Source organism: Apodemus sylvaticus, chromosome 6 (assembly GCF_947179515.1).
Source record: "Apodemus sylvaticus chromosome 6, mApoSyl1.1, whole genome shotgun sequence".
Taxonomy (NCBI): Eukaryota; Metazoa; Chordata; class Mammalia; order Rodentia; family Muridae; genus Apodemus; species Apodemus sylvaticus.
Genome location: NC_067477.1, coordinates 19,656,429 through 19,672,426, shown reverse-complemented (window position 1 = coordinate 19,672,426; position 15,998 = coordinate 19,656,429). Strand labels below are relative to the sequence as shown.

At 40.4% G+C, this 15,998-nt stretch overlaps 1 protein-coding gene across 2 annotated transcripts in view; it reads left to right on the top strand.

Moving 5' to 3' along the window:
* Positions 1 to 6,626: 6,626 nt before the first annotated feature.
* The window catches only part of Unc79 (unc-79 homolog, NALCN channel complex subunit), a 188,028-nt gene continuing 178,656 nt past the window's right edge, over positions 6,627 to 15,998 (top strand). For both annotated transcript variants that reach the window (XM_052185185.1, XM_052185184.1), the window contains exon 1: positions 6,627 to 6,792. In XM_052185185.1, the coding sequence (XP_052041145.1) occupies positions 6,705 to 6,792 (88 nt within the window). In that variant the 5' untranslated portion in view covers positions 6,627 to 6,704. The remainder of the gene's footprint in view (positions 6,793 to 15,998) is intronic.

The following is a 15,998-nucleotide window of genomic DNA, read 5'->3' as shown; positions in this document are numbered from 1 at the left end:
ACAGGCATTGTCGGGAGTCTATCCTGTCTCAAGGAGTGACCGAAGGTCCCAGGTAGATTACACATTACAATGAGTTGTGCTCATTTTAGTTGAACAGGATCCCAAGTCTGGCAGTGGATAATTTAGCAGAGCTTTACCACAGAAGTTGTTTTGCTTGTTTGCTTTTTAGCATTAGGGGTGGGATGAAGATTGGCTAGTCTAACCTTCTCAGTGCATACAGCTCACATTGTGATCACATTTAGATCATCCAAGGACTTTAATCTTGTCTTTTACCAGCTGGATGCTCATATGTTCCTAGTTTCCTTCCTGCTTCAGACTTGTTGATGGAAATCTTCCTTTGTGTCTCTCTTCTGGTGTTCTTGGAACCGCTAGAATGTAAATCTTTACATTTGCTACCAACTTGTTAGAAAACATGAATATATTTTAAAAGGAGATTCTACTCTCAGTCCAGTAGTCTTAATTAAATAAGAGTTTCTAAGGAGACACATGCACACACTCAATTTGAAATCCACATACAGTTTTAGATCCTGGCACAGTCAATTTGTTTAGTGCATAGATACAACATACATGTCAAAATTCTTAATTGTGTAGAAAGTCAATTTGATGTATTAATTTTCGGTACAAGAAAGGCTCGGGGGCACTCAATCACCTTGCCTACCTGGCCATAGGGGACTCTTCTCTTCTTGACAACAGAAGCCAGTGCTCACAAAGAGGGCTTAATGAGGGAAAAGAAAAGTGATAATTTGGCTGCAATGTCTGACTCTTCTGACAGGGCATTCCTAATATTCTTTTGGTTGAGTCTATAAATAGACCTTTGCGAAAGAATTTCAAATGTGGAAATCTTTGGTCATTCCCAAGTTAAACAGTTTGGTTGGGGAAATAAGAATTTTTTCTCTGAATAAACTTCATGAAACATCATAAAACCACAGTGCATTGTACATTGATTCATGAGCCCTTCCTGAGTTTTCCCACAAATGAACACATTTCCTTACATTGAGACATGAATGGTAATTTAAAACTGGTTTCATGGATAACTCATTTCCACCATTTTTTTTCCTCAACCTCACCTACTTTGCTAAATCTGAAGGCAGCAAAAGAAAGCTTTACTGTTTCCATGTTGACATTCTTCCCTCTCTGAATGTAGGACACTGTGGTTGCTGTCACTTGGGACTCCCACATGTACAGGAGGGGAAAATATAACAGCAATAGCCTCCAAAGTTATTCACTAATGCCTGTCACAGTCCACCCAGCTTGGAGTACTAGTCATGTGGAGTCAATCACATGTCATATTTCCCCCACCAAGGAGGTGGTTGGCCAGACTTTAAATACTACACATTTATGATATTCACTAATTTTTAATTGATCAAGGGATAGTATTATTTTCTTGAGAGGATGCTGGCAGCTAGCCAACTTATGCCAAAATTTGGGAAACTATATTGACATATCCATCTTATGATTGTAAAGGAATTTCAGGAGGATAGACTCTTGTAAGACTGAAAAGAAAAATGTTGGTGACTGGGCTTATCAATAATATGACATGTAAAGATGGTAATCTGAAGAGTAATTTGATTCTGTGGGAAACTATAATGTCTGATGCAAATAAAAATGTTCCTTATAATAGATGTAGGCAGATCATGCGAGGTGGAATACTTCCAACCCATTGTACAGTGTGAGGGTACAAAGCCCGATATAGCACACACTTAAAAAGGTAAATTAATTCCCTTTTAACAAAAACAAATACAGCACCTCCTACGTTCTTTCTTGCTAAGAAGTATTACATAAGTATTCTGAAATTATCTTTATTATCAATTGTTTTCCCTTGGACACTGGGTAACAGAAGACAGAGGAAATCGAGGTAATTTAGGCACATAGGAAATAAAAAGCATGTAGTCATCTCTTTTACATTGTAACATATATCTGCGCTAAGAGTAAATAAAAAACAGTATCAACTTGATGTAACAAGCATGCCAACACTAACCAGTTTTTCACGTCACTGTGATACATAGATGCCACACCATTAGCTGAGCATTTAGTAATGGATGCACACAAGTAAGTATAAAAGAAGGTTATCTTCATGAAACGAAGCATTGCATAACTGATTTCTATTTTGGCTAACAAATAACTGTACTACAGGAAAGCACTTTAGTGCCATAGACGTCTTAGTGCATAATGGTTGCCTACTAATAAATAACATAATCTAATTTAAAAAACCTAAGCATTTGGCTAAGTAGTAATTACTTTAAGTTTTAAACCAACAACTTTTTTGCCTTATAAATTTTATTAAAAGTTCTGTAGACTTAAGTGGAGACTAAAAGCAAAACTATTTTAGAGATTACTTTTACTCCCCTTAAACTTTTTTCTTAACTTTCTGAATTATCCTTTCTCTAGTGTTTAGTGAGTTTTGTTGAATAATAAAGTAAGTAACAGCAGTGACATAAGATCTTGTTGTATGATGTACAGCTTTTTAATAGATGATACCTGCCTAGCTTTTAGAGTTTTCAAGGTAACTATTTAATAAACTACTGCTTGTATTCATAAAATAAAATGTTTCCTCCCCAACACGCCAAATTAAAACACACACACACACACACACACACACACACACACACTAACATTAGTTCACCAACACATGCTATGGGCCATTTACTATATATTATTTTATAGCTTTTCCAATGTAGTTTAGTTAACACTTTAGAAATATGTATTATTTCTAAGTTCATATGCCTGTTTAAACTTCATTATCTCAAATGATACTGACAGAATGTCATGAAACAGTATCATAATATACATATAGACATTATTTTGATGCAATAAACATGTGATTTTTAAGAGTTTCTTAATAAACGCACATGTTTATTCTTTGCTAAACCATGTTTCTGCAAGTGCCATACCTATATTTTGCAAGTTTCTGCTCACACTACGAGCTAGTATTGCTGACAAGGTCGCTTTGGAAGCTCCCTATAATTAGGAACGAGACCCCTCACAGATGAAGCTAAGCCGGCATTGCGCCAGAGAAACCTTTCCTTCGCCCAGTTGACAAACTGTGAAACATGGGTCTGGCACTGAAACATGCATTTTTATATTTTTGCTCCTTATAAACCAGATAACACATGAGATGCAAATGCAGCTTCCACAAAGTCCACCTGTGTTGTTGGCACCTGGGGCACGCCGCTGTGCGCCAGCACTGGCTATGCAGACCGTGCCACTGTGGCGATTGCATCTTATGTGGGATGTATCTGGTGTTTTATCTATTTGTTTTAGAGTGTCATTTCAATGTAATGTGCTGTTCTTTGTGTCTTTGTTGTCTCTTTTTTTTCTTTGTCCCCCCAACAGCATTTTGTCCCGCACAGGGAAGAAGGAAAACCAAGATGCCTCCAATTTGACAGTGCCCATGACCATGTGTCTTTTTCCCGTGCCATTCCCACTCACCCCATCTCTAAGACCGCAGGTCAGTTCCATCAACCCTACTGTTACTCGCTCCCTCCTTTGCAGCGTCCTGCGAGATGCACCCTCAGAACGCGGCCCGCAAAGTCGTGATGCTCAGTTGTCAGAGTACCCCTCTTTGGACTACCAAGGCCTCTACGTGACTTTGGTGACTCTCCTGGATCTAGTTCCTTTACTACAGCATGGCCAACACGGTGAGCACTCTTACTGAAGTCTTTGGAGATGTCCTGTCTGTTTATGAATATTTACGATGCCGGGCGGTGGGGTGGGAGAATGTCTTTGCTGTTGTAAATCTATCGAAGGGTTTTATGCGTTCGAAGCCTTCCTGACAATGAAACTTTATCATGATACTTCCCATCCTGATGTACCTCATGGCCTGGATAACCAGGGTTGCTATCCAGGGGTTTGCATGGGAGACAATGGACAGGAGACAGGAGGATATAGCAAACAGCTCCTTCCCCTGAGCAGTTTATCATGAGACTCTCTGGCAAAACTACAGTTGAGAAGCTGAGTTTAAAACCTTGCCCTAGAAAATGTAAGAGGCAGGCTCTGATCCTTGACTGATTCTGGGAGTTTCAGGGGCAAATCAAAGTTTCTCTCTGGGACTCATTTTTTTTTCCTGATAAAAGAAATGCTCAAGGAGTCTTCCAAATTTATCTAACAACCAGCAATTACTGCAAACCACTGGGGCCCAGATGTTTTAGCACACGGTGTGTCAGTGGAGTTTAGGGTGGCGACCCATCCGGCCTTGTCTTTCTTTACCTTGGTTTCTCTCTTCCTGCAGTTCATACAGAGGAAGCCTGTGATGTCTTCTTAGCCATCCCAGATGGATTTGGACTAATAAAATTAAAAACTGTATGGGGAGTAGAGATCTGTGTGGGTTTTTTTTTTAAAGTGCTTTAGAAACCTGAGATATCTTTAAACTAAGTCTAAAACTTTGTAAATGTCTTTAATACATTTGCCATTTGGTCTCTGGAAGTATGATAAGTTTCATTGTACAGAAAAGCTAGCTATGAAAACCGGTGGGTGGGGGTTATTTTATTTTTTTCATAGAGCTACTTGTCTGTCCTAAAAGAATGCTTAGTGACTGATTTAGTATTAAGTGTTCATAATTAAAACGTCTTAAATCGTTTACTTTGATAAAATGATGAAATGGCTATTACTGGGTTTGCTTTTCTTGGGTTTACAATGTCGTATTATCGTGAAAACAAAAGTGGAACTCTGTAATGTTGCTTATCGTGAATCCCTTTGCTGTCGTAAACCTACGTAGCCTCTTGTACTACAATCTTCTCCCAGTCAGAACCAGACTGTGGGGACTTACTGGTTGTCAATTGACACATCTGCTGAGACTCACTGGAACCTTTGCTCTGTGTTACCCAGCCTTAAACGCAATATGAACTTACGTGTCCCTTGGAAGGTCCACTGGGTTAGGGTAGATGCCCTTTTATTTTTAAGATCTCCTGATTGTGGTATTTCACTTGATAAATGGCAATCCATATAATGTGTGAATCTTGACAATGATTTATGTTTTTGCTTTCATGCCTATGCCTGCTTTGTGACCTTATCTTGATATTTATTTATTGTGTTCTTGTTCTGCATAATAAAGCTTAGGAGCTAGGATAAAACTCCCCAGTTCGATCTAGTGACTGATCTAGAAAATCCAGAGAGCACCATTTTGCTCGGGGCTGTCTGTCAAAACCGGGTCATGAGGTAACTCGGAATGCACAGTTCTTCAGTGAGAGTCACTGAGCTGTGGTCCTGCCAGCTGATGTTGTGAGGCTTCTTCAGTGAGCTGAGCGGAGAATGACTGATTTCTCCAGGCTTAGAGGCTCTGTGCTCACTGTGGCCTATAGGAATGAGCCGGAGCAGTTCTCATCAGATCTCAGTGTCCTTGGGTGGAAAATACCCCAGGTGGACTTCCAGGCCCTTTTGGTGCTACTAGTCTGTAATTAGGCTTCTCAGCTGAAGCCTATAAAGGCTCAGTGCTTGTAGCTGAGGTGTCTCTTATGCATGATCTTATGTAATTCACACTAAAACACCTGTGAATTTTCCACCCATTGGTCTGAGCTCAAAGGCAATGGGCCCTGGGTCTCCAGGCTGCACCTTGACCACATTATCAGTTGACAAGGCACATTAACTCTCATGACTATCAGAAATAATTTTAGGAATGTACATGTTTCTGGAAGACAAATGTAGGACAAAGCAGACCAGAGTCTAAGACTTTGATATGTTAATGAATACAGAAGTGATCTATCTTCATGTCAAGCCTTGGCTGATGGCCTATACTTTGAGAGGTTCAAACATCACAATGTGCATCAAATGTAATGGATTTATTCTTCATACATCCTAAGCTAAATAGTTGTGGTTTGTTTTGAAGGTCCTCTATTTTCACGTCTCATGCAGGTAACATGCTAGTGCTATTAATGGCAATAAGTAGTAGCTAATGTTTCTGGAGTACATGCTATGCTATGCTGAGCTCTTTGTATTTATCTCATCTAAACCTTCTACGGAGCCAGGTAGGTATTGTTATTATATGCATTTTTAGTGTTTTGAGAGATTATTTCGAGGGAGGCTGACTTTCTGGAGAGTTAACAACTAACTATACAGGATTGTGTGACACCACCAGTTCAAACTTCCTTTCTCTGAAGCACACAGGATCTGGAGGTTACAAAGTATCTCACCGCCGAGACTTCACTGTTGCTGGACCAGTGTGGCTTGGTCCGTAGAGCAGAAATAGCCAAGTTTTATTTCTAATACTGCCTTGGATTTTTCTGAAAATCCTAGTGGGCATATCACTGTGTTTCGGCTATCTTTATGAAATGCAATGGAGCTTTTAAAAACAAGATGGAGGGATGTCACATTTTCACTTTTCACTTGGAAAGTGCTTTGAGATTAATGGAATCAGTGGGGGTCATCTGAACAGCGAGGCTTATAGATGACTGATAGATACACTGTTGAGCCACTCACAGAACAGATTTATTTCTTAATATGTTCACCAATCAAATGCTATGTACATCGCACGTTTACTTAGCAGCATGTTTCAGAACTCTCAGCAGGAAGGGAACAATAGCTGCTTTTGTAATTTAAAACCAGCTTATTAAAACTTAAAATACAAGGTTAGCATATTTTGTCAGTGGCACAATCTTCAGTGGCTGACTACTTCTTTTTGTTTTGTAGATCTTGGACAGTCAATATTTTATACGACCACGTGTTTGCTCCCCTTTCTCAATGATGATGTTCTGAGCACTTTGCCCTATACGATGATCTCAACGCTAGCCACCTTTCCTCCATTTCTTCACAAGGATATTATTGAATATCTTAGCACATCTTTTCTACCAATGGCTATATGTAAGTTCAATCTCACCTAATCCTGTATTATCTTTGTATATTGTACAAATAGAAATTGTGTTTACTGGTACAGGCACTTCATTTTTCAGGATTATAATGGAATCACTTGGGATGTAACATACTATGATCTACATTCCATCGGCTCAGCATTTACATTATGTTAGAAGTCGACAACATGAAAGATAATTATACCTTAGAATCATTGTATTCACTCAGTTTGCCCTTAGGAATAGGAAGAAAGAATGTGTCAAAGCATTCTGTGTTTCCTACATAGAAATTACAGTGTCTTCTTCCACATTAGGAAGAAGGTGGACAGAGTGTTGCATGGTGTGAAAACTATTCTCTTGTGTATGTGAAGGCAGTTGAGTGGAATGGGAATAGCAGAAGAAAGGGGGCATATATGGAGTCTGGTCCCAGCCCTGTCCCAGATTGCTATAGGGTGCTGTGCAGCTCAGTTTACGTGACTAACATCTGATTCAGTGCTAAAGCCTGGATCAACTTTCCTTCTCAGTATTTTGATGACAAAATGAGTCAAAACTTATGGTACACTTTGAAAAAAACCCAGAGCCCATGGCTCCTGTGCAAGATACAGTCACAAGTCTGGGACCGTCTGGGACCAGTCTTGTATGTATGTATGTGTATGTATGTATGTATGTATGTATGTATGTATTTATGTTTTTGGAGGCAGGGTCTCTTCGGTCCATGTTGCCCTGGAACTAGATTGGCTATGTAGTCAAGAATGGCTTTGAATTCTTCATCTGCTGTCTTGGACTCCTGAGTGCTGGGATTGTGTCTGTGCCACTGTACCTGACTTTTATAGATAAAATTCTGCAGGCTTCACAGAATTGAAAGCAAAGAGAAGGCTGAGTTGTAGCTTTTATGATGATGGCCTCTAAAGCATTCTTTTTTTATTTTCATTTATTTATTTATTTATTTATTTATTTATTTATTTATTTATTTGGTTTTTTGTAACAGGGTTTCTCTGTATAGCCCTGGCTATCCTGGAACTCACTCTGTAGACCAGGCTGGCCTCGAGCTCAGAAATCTGCCTGCCTCTGCCTCCCAAGTGCTGGGATTAAAGGCGTGCACCACCACTGCCCAGCTTTAGAGATGGACTGTGGATTAACCTGTTACAAGGAGTAAACTGAAAAAATATGATGGCTTTAGAATTCAACAAATCTCGGCAAATCTCAGCTCTGCCACTGGCTCGCTATGTGAACTTAGGCAGATGATGTAATCTTTGATTTTTGTCTGTAAACTAATAATCATAGGTGCTCTGTGAATAATCATAGCTGCCTCAGGCATAGTAATTGTAACTGCACCTTGAGGTGAAGGTTTAGTCTGGGGCACTGGTAGGTGCCACCTCTGGACCTGGCACACAGTGGGCCTTACTTATTTCTTCTCACACCTTTTTTTTTATTTTAAAGGTAGGTACATAGTGTTTTTCTATATAACCTGCTTGGTCTAGTACTATGTCACTCATAGCTATCCTCCTGCCTCAGCCTCCCCAATCCTGGGAATGCATGCCTGTGGGGTGCCACACCAACTTTCCTTATCTTGATTTTTTTTTTAAAGATAAAATAGCTCTATGGGTCATGTCTAGCATCGATGCTAGTCATATTAATGTCTTGTACTTATGCCCTTATTAAAGTTGCTGCTGTGCATCAACAAGTGGCCAATACGTGTATCTTTTCGGCTGCGTTATCTATTTTGTTTTAATGTTCATTGTTGTTTTGACTGCATGTATGTCCATGTGAGGGTGTTGGATTATCTGGAACCATAACTATAGAGAGCTGTGAGTTGCCCCGTGGGTGGTGCTTGGATTTGAACTCTAGATGCCTAGAAAAGCAGCAAGTGCTCTTAACCACTGAGCCATCTCTTTAGTTCCCTTTAGCTTATCTTGTAGCCAAGTTTAATCTAGGTACAGAACTGTGATTTTAATGTGTTTTTAGCAAGGAATCTGACCCCTATCCTAATCATTTTGCAATGGGGGAAAATGGGCGGGCTGACCACATCATTCTGGGTTGAAGGATATTGCATTTCTTTACCTTGTATTCTCACGAGCCAGGGCTCGGTTGTGGATATAGTCTTAGAATTTTGTGATCTTACTTTTTAAATAAACAACGTCAACTGTTAAACATACGAACAGGAATCTTTTAAGGCCATGTCTTCCTAATAGTGATCTAGTTCACCGTGCCTCTAGCTCTTAGATTAAGTTAGCAACTTGGGGAGAGACATGAATGAGCTTCTGACATTGTACTGAATTGATCAGTATTTTCGGCTCCTTTTTTTCAGAGCTGGTGACTAATTGCTTCTTAATTAGAGGTCCCCAGACATAAACCTTGTCATAGAATCCTTGCTTTACACAAATGTCAGAAGCAAATGAGCATTAAATCTGAGTGAGGCGAATCTAAAAAAAGATGTGGATTTCTGTATTTATTACTGGAATAACTTGATATCCATTGGAAGGTATGATCTAGTCACTTCACACCTCTGGGACTTAGTGACTTTTCAACCTTAAAGGGGGGCAGTTTCGGAAAACAAGTTGGCTCTCCCTGGTTCATTGTGGCTTAATAATTCTAGGTTGAATAATATTAATGTTATTTTATATAACAGGCACATACCTCTGTCTAACCCAGGGGTGGACCTGGCTCCTGTGTGTGTTTTGACACTCTGGTCTTGGTCTGTTAGCTCAGCCTTGACTGCTTAGCACCTCCTGATAGTTCAATAGTAGTTGATATTTGTCATCTTTAAGTCTTTGAAATATAGTGGCAGTCTCTACACTCCTTTAGATGACTGAGGCTTTTTATTTTTATTTTTTATTTTTGTACATAGTCCCAAAGACAGAAGGGAGGTGCTTTCAGATTCCTGTTAAAATAGTCTGAGATGAGGATGTGCCTCTCATTATTTTATTCACTGTTTTGGGTAGTTATTGCAATATCTAAAGCTTCTAATGGAAACAGGACAGGGACTTATAACTTGGTTGAGAATATTTTTATTTCAGTACAGATGTGTTAGGATCAAAGGCGCTGCATTTTCTGGATGCTTGATACTCTAAGCCAGAAGGACTTGCTGGAAGTCAAGGTGCAGTTTTAATTATAAAATTAACAGCACTTGGAAGGCTGAAGCCCGAGGATCACTACAAGTTCAATGCCACTGAGACCCTGTTGCAAACAAGAAAGCGCAACGCTAAACACTACGGACAGGAAAATGTTAAAAAGTGTCTCTTTGGTCTGGTATTCCTATAGTGAATGGATAGCATGGATCATTTTTAAATGATTGTCATTAATGATTATATAATGAATGATTATATAACTCATGATTATATAATTAATGATCATATCATTGTATTACTTCGATGAGGCAGTTTTGACTTTGAAGTGGATCCAGTTCTTCAAACCAAACATTGGCTGTATAGCAGATAGGCTGCTCACGCCCTCTCTGCTGCCCTACTAATTGCTTATGCTTTTATTTTTAAATAACTCCTTTTGAGGTCTTCTAGCCTATCAATTTATTATAAAATTCTCCTTGACGTTTTTAACTTATTTCATAAATAAAATATAGCTCTCTTAATTCCATATGTATGGAATCTACTTTGTTTATGAAGAGATAATAAAAGAGTTACAAAGAACTGCAAAAAAAATCATTTGCACATCACCATGGAAACCTCTCTCTTTTCCAATAAAGAACTTATGATTTATGGACCCAGTTGAAACATGAATATCTAGAGGATGATACTTTGGTGTAGGTCTAAGTGCCCATTAATATAGGCTGCTTATTTTGTAGGAAGAAATAATATTGAAGAATTGAGGCACCCTGGTCCGTGTCTGCTATCTAATACAGCTTTCCTATCTTGCATTTCCTTAGCCACTGACCCTCAGGAAAAAAGAAAGGATCATTCAGATCTTTGAGTTGACTTTAAAACAATATATGACTTCACTGATTATCTGGTTTCAGGCTCTAGGCCAAGCACCTTTTACTGTTTGGTTCTGGCTACTACATGAGACATGTGGTATAGTGTTATGTTCTCTGTGTGGTCCTGGCTGTCCTGGAACTCACTCTGTAGATCAGGCTGGCCTCAAGCTTAGAGATCCACCTGCCTCTGTTGCTGAATGCTGGGATTAAAGGCGTGCACCACCACTACCGGGCTTAGTTTTATGGTCTTATGAAGATTAATCTTACACAGACAAACGACAGTAAAAGACAAGCTATTGATGCGGTGTGAATAATCACTATAATGTCTATTCCCATTTTACTTACTCTCTAATGAGGTAGGTGCTGCTGTGAGAGCTGTCTGGGATCACAATTCATTGGGGGCAGAATTATAGTTCTTTGGTTGTTGACAGCTCTCTTTCCCTAATTTAACTTTTATTTTCTAAGCTATAAAATTGTCACTAATTATAACTCCTCCTGTCTACATCCTATCTTTGCTGTGAGACCATGAGAAGAAAGCCATGTGAGACTTGAATTTGAACATTCTATGATGTTGTGCAAATATGTAATGGATCAAATGCACAGGCAAATCATAGATATAGTAATTAAGTCACACTGCAGCAAACACTGACACTCGTCTGCCGAGATTGCTCGCATTCTTCAGAGGAGTCACTCTCCTACACACTAAGGCCGTCCAGGTGAGGCCAGACCTTCCATGGTGTATGTGATAGCCCACAGAAAACCACAACAGGGTTTGCTCTTCCTGTTCCTGCGCAGTTAGGCATCTAGCTTCCGTGTCTCCTCACTAACCCAATCGGCAAGCATTTTAATGAGTCTTGGGACTCTGGTCCTCTCTCTAAATGTAGCTGATGCTTTCTGAAGTCACGGCTCTCTCTTAACAGAGACCGTCCCTCATGGGGCACTGTCCAAGGCCTGTGACAGGAGATGCTGCTTCGCTATCCAGATGCTATCTGGCCAATGTAGGAAGTGACTATGTCACATATCCTAGGAGATTTTCACCCTAGGTGACTTCCTTGTCTTTATTGTTTAGAAGACTATATGGACAAAGGTTTTATTTCTGTGTATACTATCTCAGACTGTGTCTTACAATAGTTACTTGGATCAGTCTAATGGCTTCAGACCTGGTCTTTCTACTTCCCTGGTTAGGCTTCCAATCACCTATTCGTTACCCCAAACCCAGAGCCACCTTCCAAACATGTAGATTAAATCATGTTATTTCCTTCCTCCAAACCATCCAGCTTCCTGTCACTCTTACCGTCGAGTTCAGTGGCCTTATTTAGTTGACTTCAGTGACCTTATTTAGCTCACAAGAACCTGTGTGTGCTGGCTGTGGCCAACCTCTCTGCTTTTGTCATCATATTGTATTGTCACACGACCAATTTGCATGTCCACCAGCCTTTCTGATTTTACAAAGGCATCATCAGGCTCTCGTGCTTGCTGTAAATGATTTCCCTCATCTCAGAGCCCTTCTAAATAAATGCCCTCGTTACGTGTTTCCTTTAGGTCTCAGTTCAAGTACCATATATTTCAAAGAAAGGTGCATGTGTGTGCATGTGCGTGCATGCGTGTGTATGTGTGTGTGTGTGTGTGTGTGTGTGTGTGTGTGTGTGACTGAGAGAGATGGGGGAGAGAGACAGACAGACAGAGATTCATGGGAGGTCAAAGGGCCACATTTGGGTGTCAGTTTTCTGCCCCTTGTTGAGGCATCACCTTCTTTATTGCCCCCACTATCTCTCTGTGTGCTCCAGGCTAGGCGGCCCAAGGTTTCTCATGGCTTCTCCAGTCTCTGCCTGCTTTCTGGCTGTAGGGGTTTCTGGGTCTTCAGACGCAAGCCACTGTTTCTAGCTTCTGTGGGCTCTGGGCGGAGTTTGTATTGTCAGGCCCATGCATCCAGAGCTTCCACTCCCTGGGCCATGCCCCGGACACTCCAAGGATCATATCTTTGGAGACGGTCCCTTCTAATCTAATGCAGAACGTCCCATTATCTTGTCTCTGCTTCCTCGCCCAGCTTCCCGCTTCTCCCTGGCAGATGTTTGTACTTTTCTGCGGAACAACACTGTCCACAGAACTTTCTCTGATAATGGAAATGCATCATAAAGTTCTATGCTGCTTCAGACTGTAGGCGCTAGCATATAGGGTTGCTAAGCATGTATGATGTGTCTAGTGAGGTTGAAGAATGTAATTCTAAATTTTATTTAATCTTAGATAATATACATAGCCACCTACAAGGGCCCAGAATGGTGCCTGGTGCATTTCTATGAAAATGGTAGTGTTGATTGACTAAGTGAGTGACTGGAGCATTAGCTATGATCGTCCTTGTCTTGGACTGTCATTGTCCCCTGGGATAGTGCTGGTGCTTTCCTGCAGCTGGCTCAACTCTCACTTATAAAATGGCTTTCATTATCTGCTTACTTTTAAAGGCAAGAATCGTACAAGAACCTCACATACGGCACATTATCAAATGCAAGCACTTGTTAAGGGATTGGTACTGTTCATGGGAGGAAGGCATGGCGGTATTTTTTTGTTCTGGTGCTACTGGGGGAACAGCAGAGAGGCCTGGAAACTTTAAATTATATTTCCTGAGGACAGTCGCCTTTTCCCTTTAATTTTTATGTGTTTTTGGGTTTTTTTTGTGCTCTCATGGGATCGAGCTGCATATCTGTTTACATCATGCCTTTTAAACAAGATTCAGTAAATGATGTGTGTTTGTGCATGCTTATTAAATTAGAGCCATGGTGATTTTATTTGGTCTTGTAGAAGGCTTTGAAATTGCAAGATGCCGTCTGTTTATATAAGTATTGGAGCCAATTTCCTGGGGCTTGTGTCCTAGGGGAACTCTTGGCTTTATGGATGGCCATACTTGAGGGACAGCATAGATTTGCAGAGGTAACAGGGACATCCAAAGGTCGCTAAGCCATCTGGGCAGTTCTCCAAACAGACTTCACTTAAATCATCCGAGACATTTGGGCATCTCTCCCATTTTTAAAGGCCTCCGGGCACAGTGGCCCTCAACCTCTTTGAACAGTTTTCATTGTTGAAAAATGCTTATTATTAAAAAGTTTGAGTTGAATTTAAGTAAAGGTGAAAACACTTGTCACCGAAAGACTACACATGTGGTGAGAGAGAGAGACAGAGATGGAGGGGGATTGAGGAAGGGGGAGAGGAGAGGAAAGGAGACCAGATGAGAGGAGAGGGGATGAGAGGGAGGAGGGGATAAGAAGGGAGGGGGGAGAAAAGATGAAAAAACGAAGAGGAGACAGACAGACTGACATTCTTCTGTTTTTATGTTGGAGTTGGCATTCCTTTCCTCCCTTCTTCAACAAAGGGCACAGGAGTATTGTATATGTGCTCACCCTTCCAAGCGCTGGGTGCTGGCCTGGGCATCCCTTGTTTCCCTCTCTCCCCTCTTACAGAATTCCTCCAAGGCAGATCCAAGGCTGGCCTGCTGAGACTCACCCCACGTGCTTATCAATTGAACAGAGTTTCCCATTCCTCACGCAGTGGGCTGAGCTAGGATCTCTAGGAGTGGACCTTATGGGGCTGAATATGAAAAGGCTAAAGATGGAGAGTGTTTGATCCGAAGTTCTTCCCTCAGTTTATCCCTCTTGATTAGTCATCCTCGCGTATCTCTGTATCGATTCTTGTCTAACTATCAGCACTTGTTGACAGTGATTCGTCAAACAGATCTATGGACCTAAATACCACCTGCCCTGGGAGTCACACACACGCAGCTGTAGTGATTAATAAAAGCAGACTCAGGCTAGCAGAACTCGGATGGGGGACCTGTTTTGTTTGTTTGTGTTTCTCAAGCCTGTTGCAAAGATCACTGTCCTTTATGGCACCAGAAGCTCTTAATGTAGAAATGAAATAGAATCCCGTTAAACTTTCATCGTCTCGGCTGTTGCCGGGCAACCCTTCATAAGCACTTTGACATTTCTGTTTACTGGGTGCCTTATTGCATTGTCTTGTTCCTTATGGATGTAAATGAGATGTGCTCCTCACACACTGTACATCAATATAAAATAAAATAAAGCAGAGTTTGAGATTATCTGCCTTTTGCTGGCTGGCTGGCTGCATCAGTGGTCCTTACTGTGTAGAAACAGTGACCACTGCTGAGTCTTCACCACGCACTGTTTCTTTGTGCTTGACAGCTTGATATATAGGCGTATCTATAAGAGGTTTCTCCTGCTTGTTTAGTTATCTTTGTGGAAAAAAGGAATTCATTTAACATTTTAATCTTAATAAAAGTCTTCCTTTTGTAGGGGTCCTCTCTCAATTATTGCTGGGATAAAAATATCCTTTGGTGAAAATGTGTTGTACTAAATAACTTTCACCAGTGCTAATTTTGAGTACTTATGGAGCTACGGAGTCTATTCCATTAAAAAGAGATGATTTTAATATAGTGTTTGATGCCATCGTGAACAGGCCACTTAAAGATGTGTTAAAACCAGTGTGCAAGTGGGTATCATGATTATACAACAATTAGGGGAATTTTGAAGACTATTTGCTTTGCAATTGTGGACATTTGTTGGCATAGGATAAATGTTATTCACAGTTATTCACAGCTTCAAAAAAAGTGCTTTGTTTCAAACAACCCAGCTCGATGAGAAGAGGGTAAACTTCGGAAAGCCGAAATTGATTCTCATGATAATGAAGACAGCTGTGTAGTGACCTATAAGCACTGAAAATCATCTAAAAGCCAACGTGATCATTTTTACGATTTGTTATTTAAGATTTCTATGTCTAATTGAATATGATGCTATATGTTATGTGGAGCTTCTTTGCCTAGCTCTAAGTGTTAGTGTTAATATGTTCTAGTTGGGCTCCCATTCTCTTATGAGGTCAACCATTAAAATGTTTATATGCCCTTTAAATTTGGGACTAGAGATCACTCCTTTTTTTTTTTTTTTTTTTTTTTTTTTTTTTTTTACAGTGGCATGCAATGGTAGCATTTGTAAGCAAGAAGTTTTGTGGTTTTATCTCAATTGATTTCTATTGGCTTAGGGGCTGGGGATGTGGCTTAGTTGGTAGTGTTTTCTTAACAAGGACAAGGCTCTGGGGTTGATCACCAGCATTACATAGACTGTGTGTAGTTTGTGCCTGCCTGTATCCCCAGCTCTGAATAGTAGAAGCAGGAGGATCAGGAATTCAGGGTCATCCTGAGTACATAGAACGTCTCAGCTACAAAAGACACCATCTTAAAACAGAAATAAAGGAAGAAGATGTCGGTAGTTCCTCAGTTCATTTGGAAC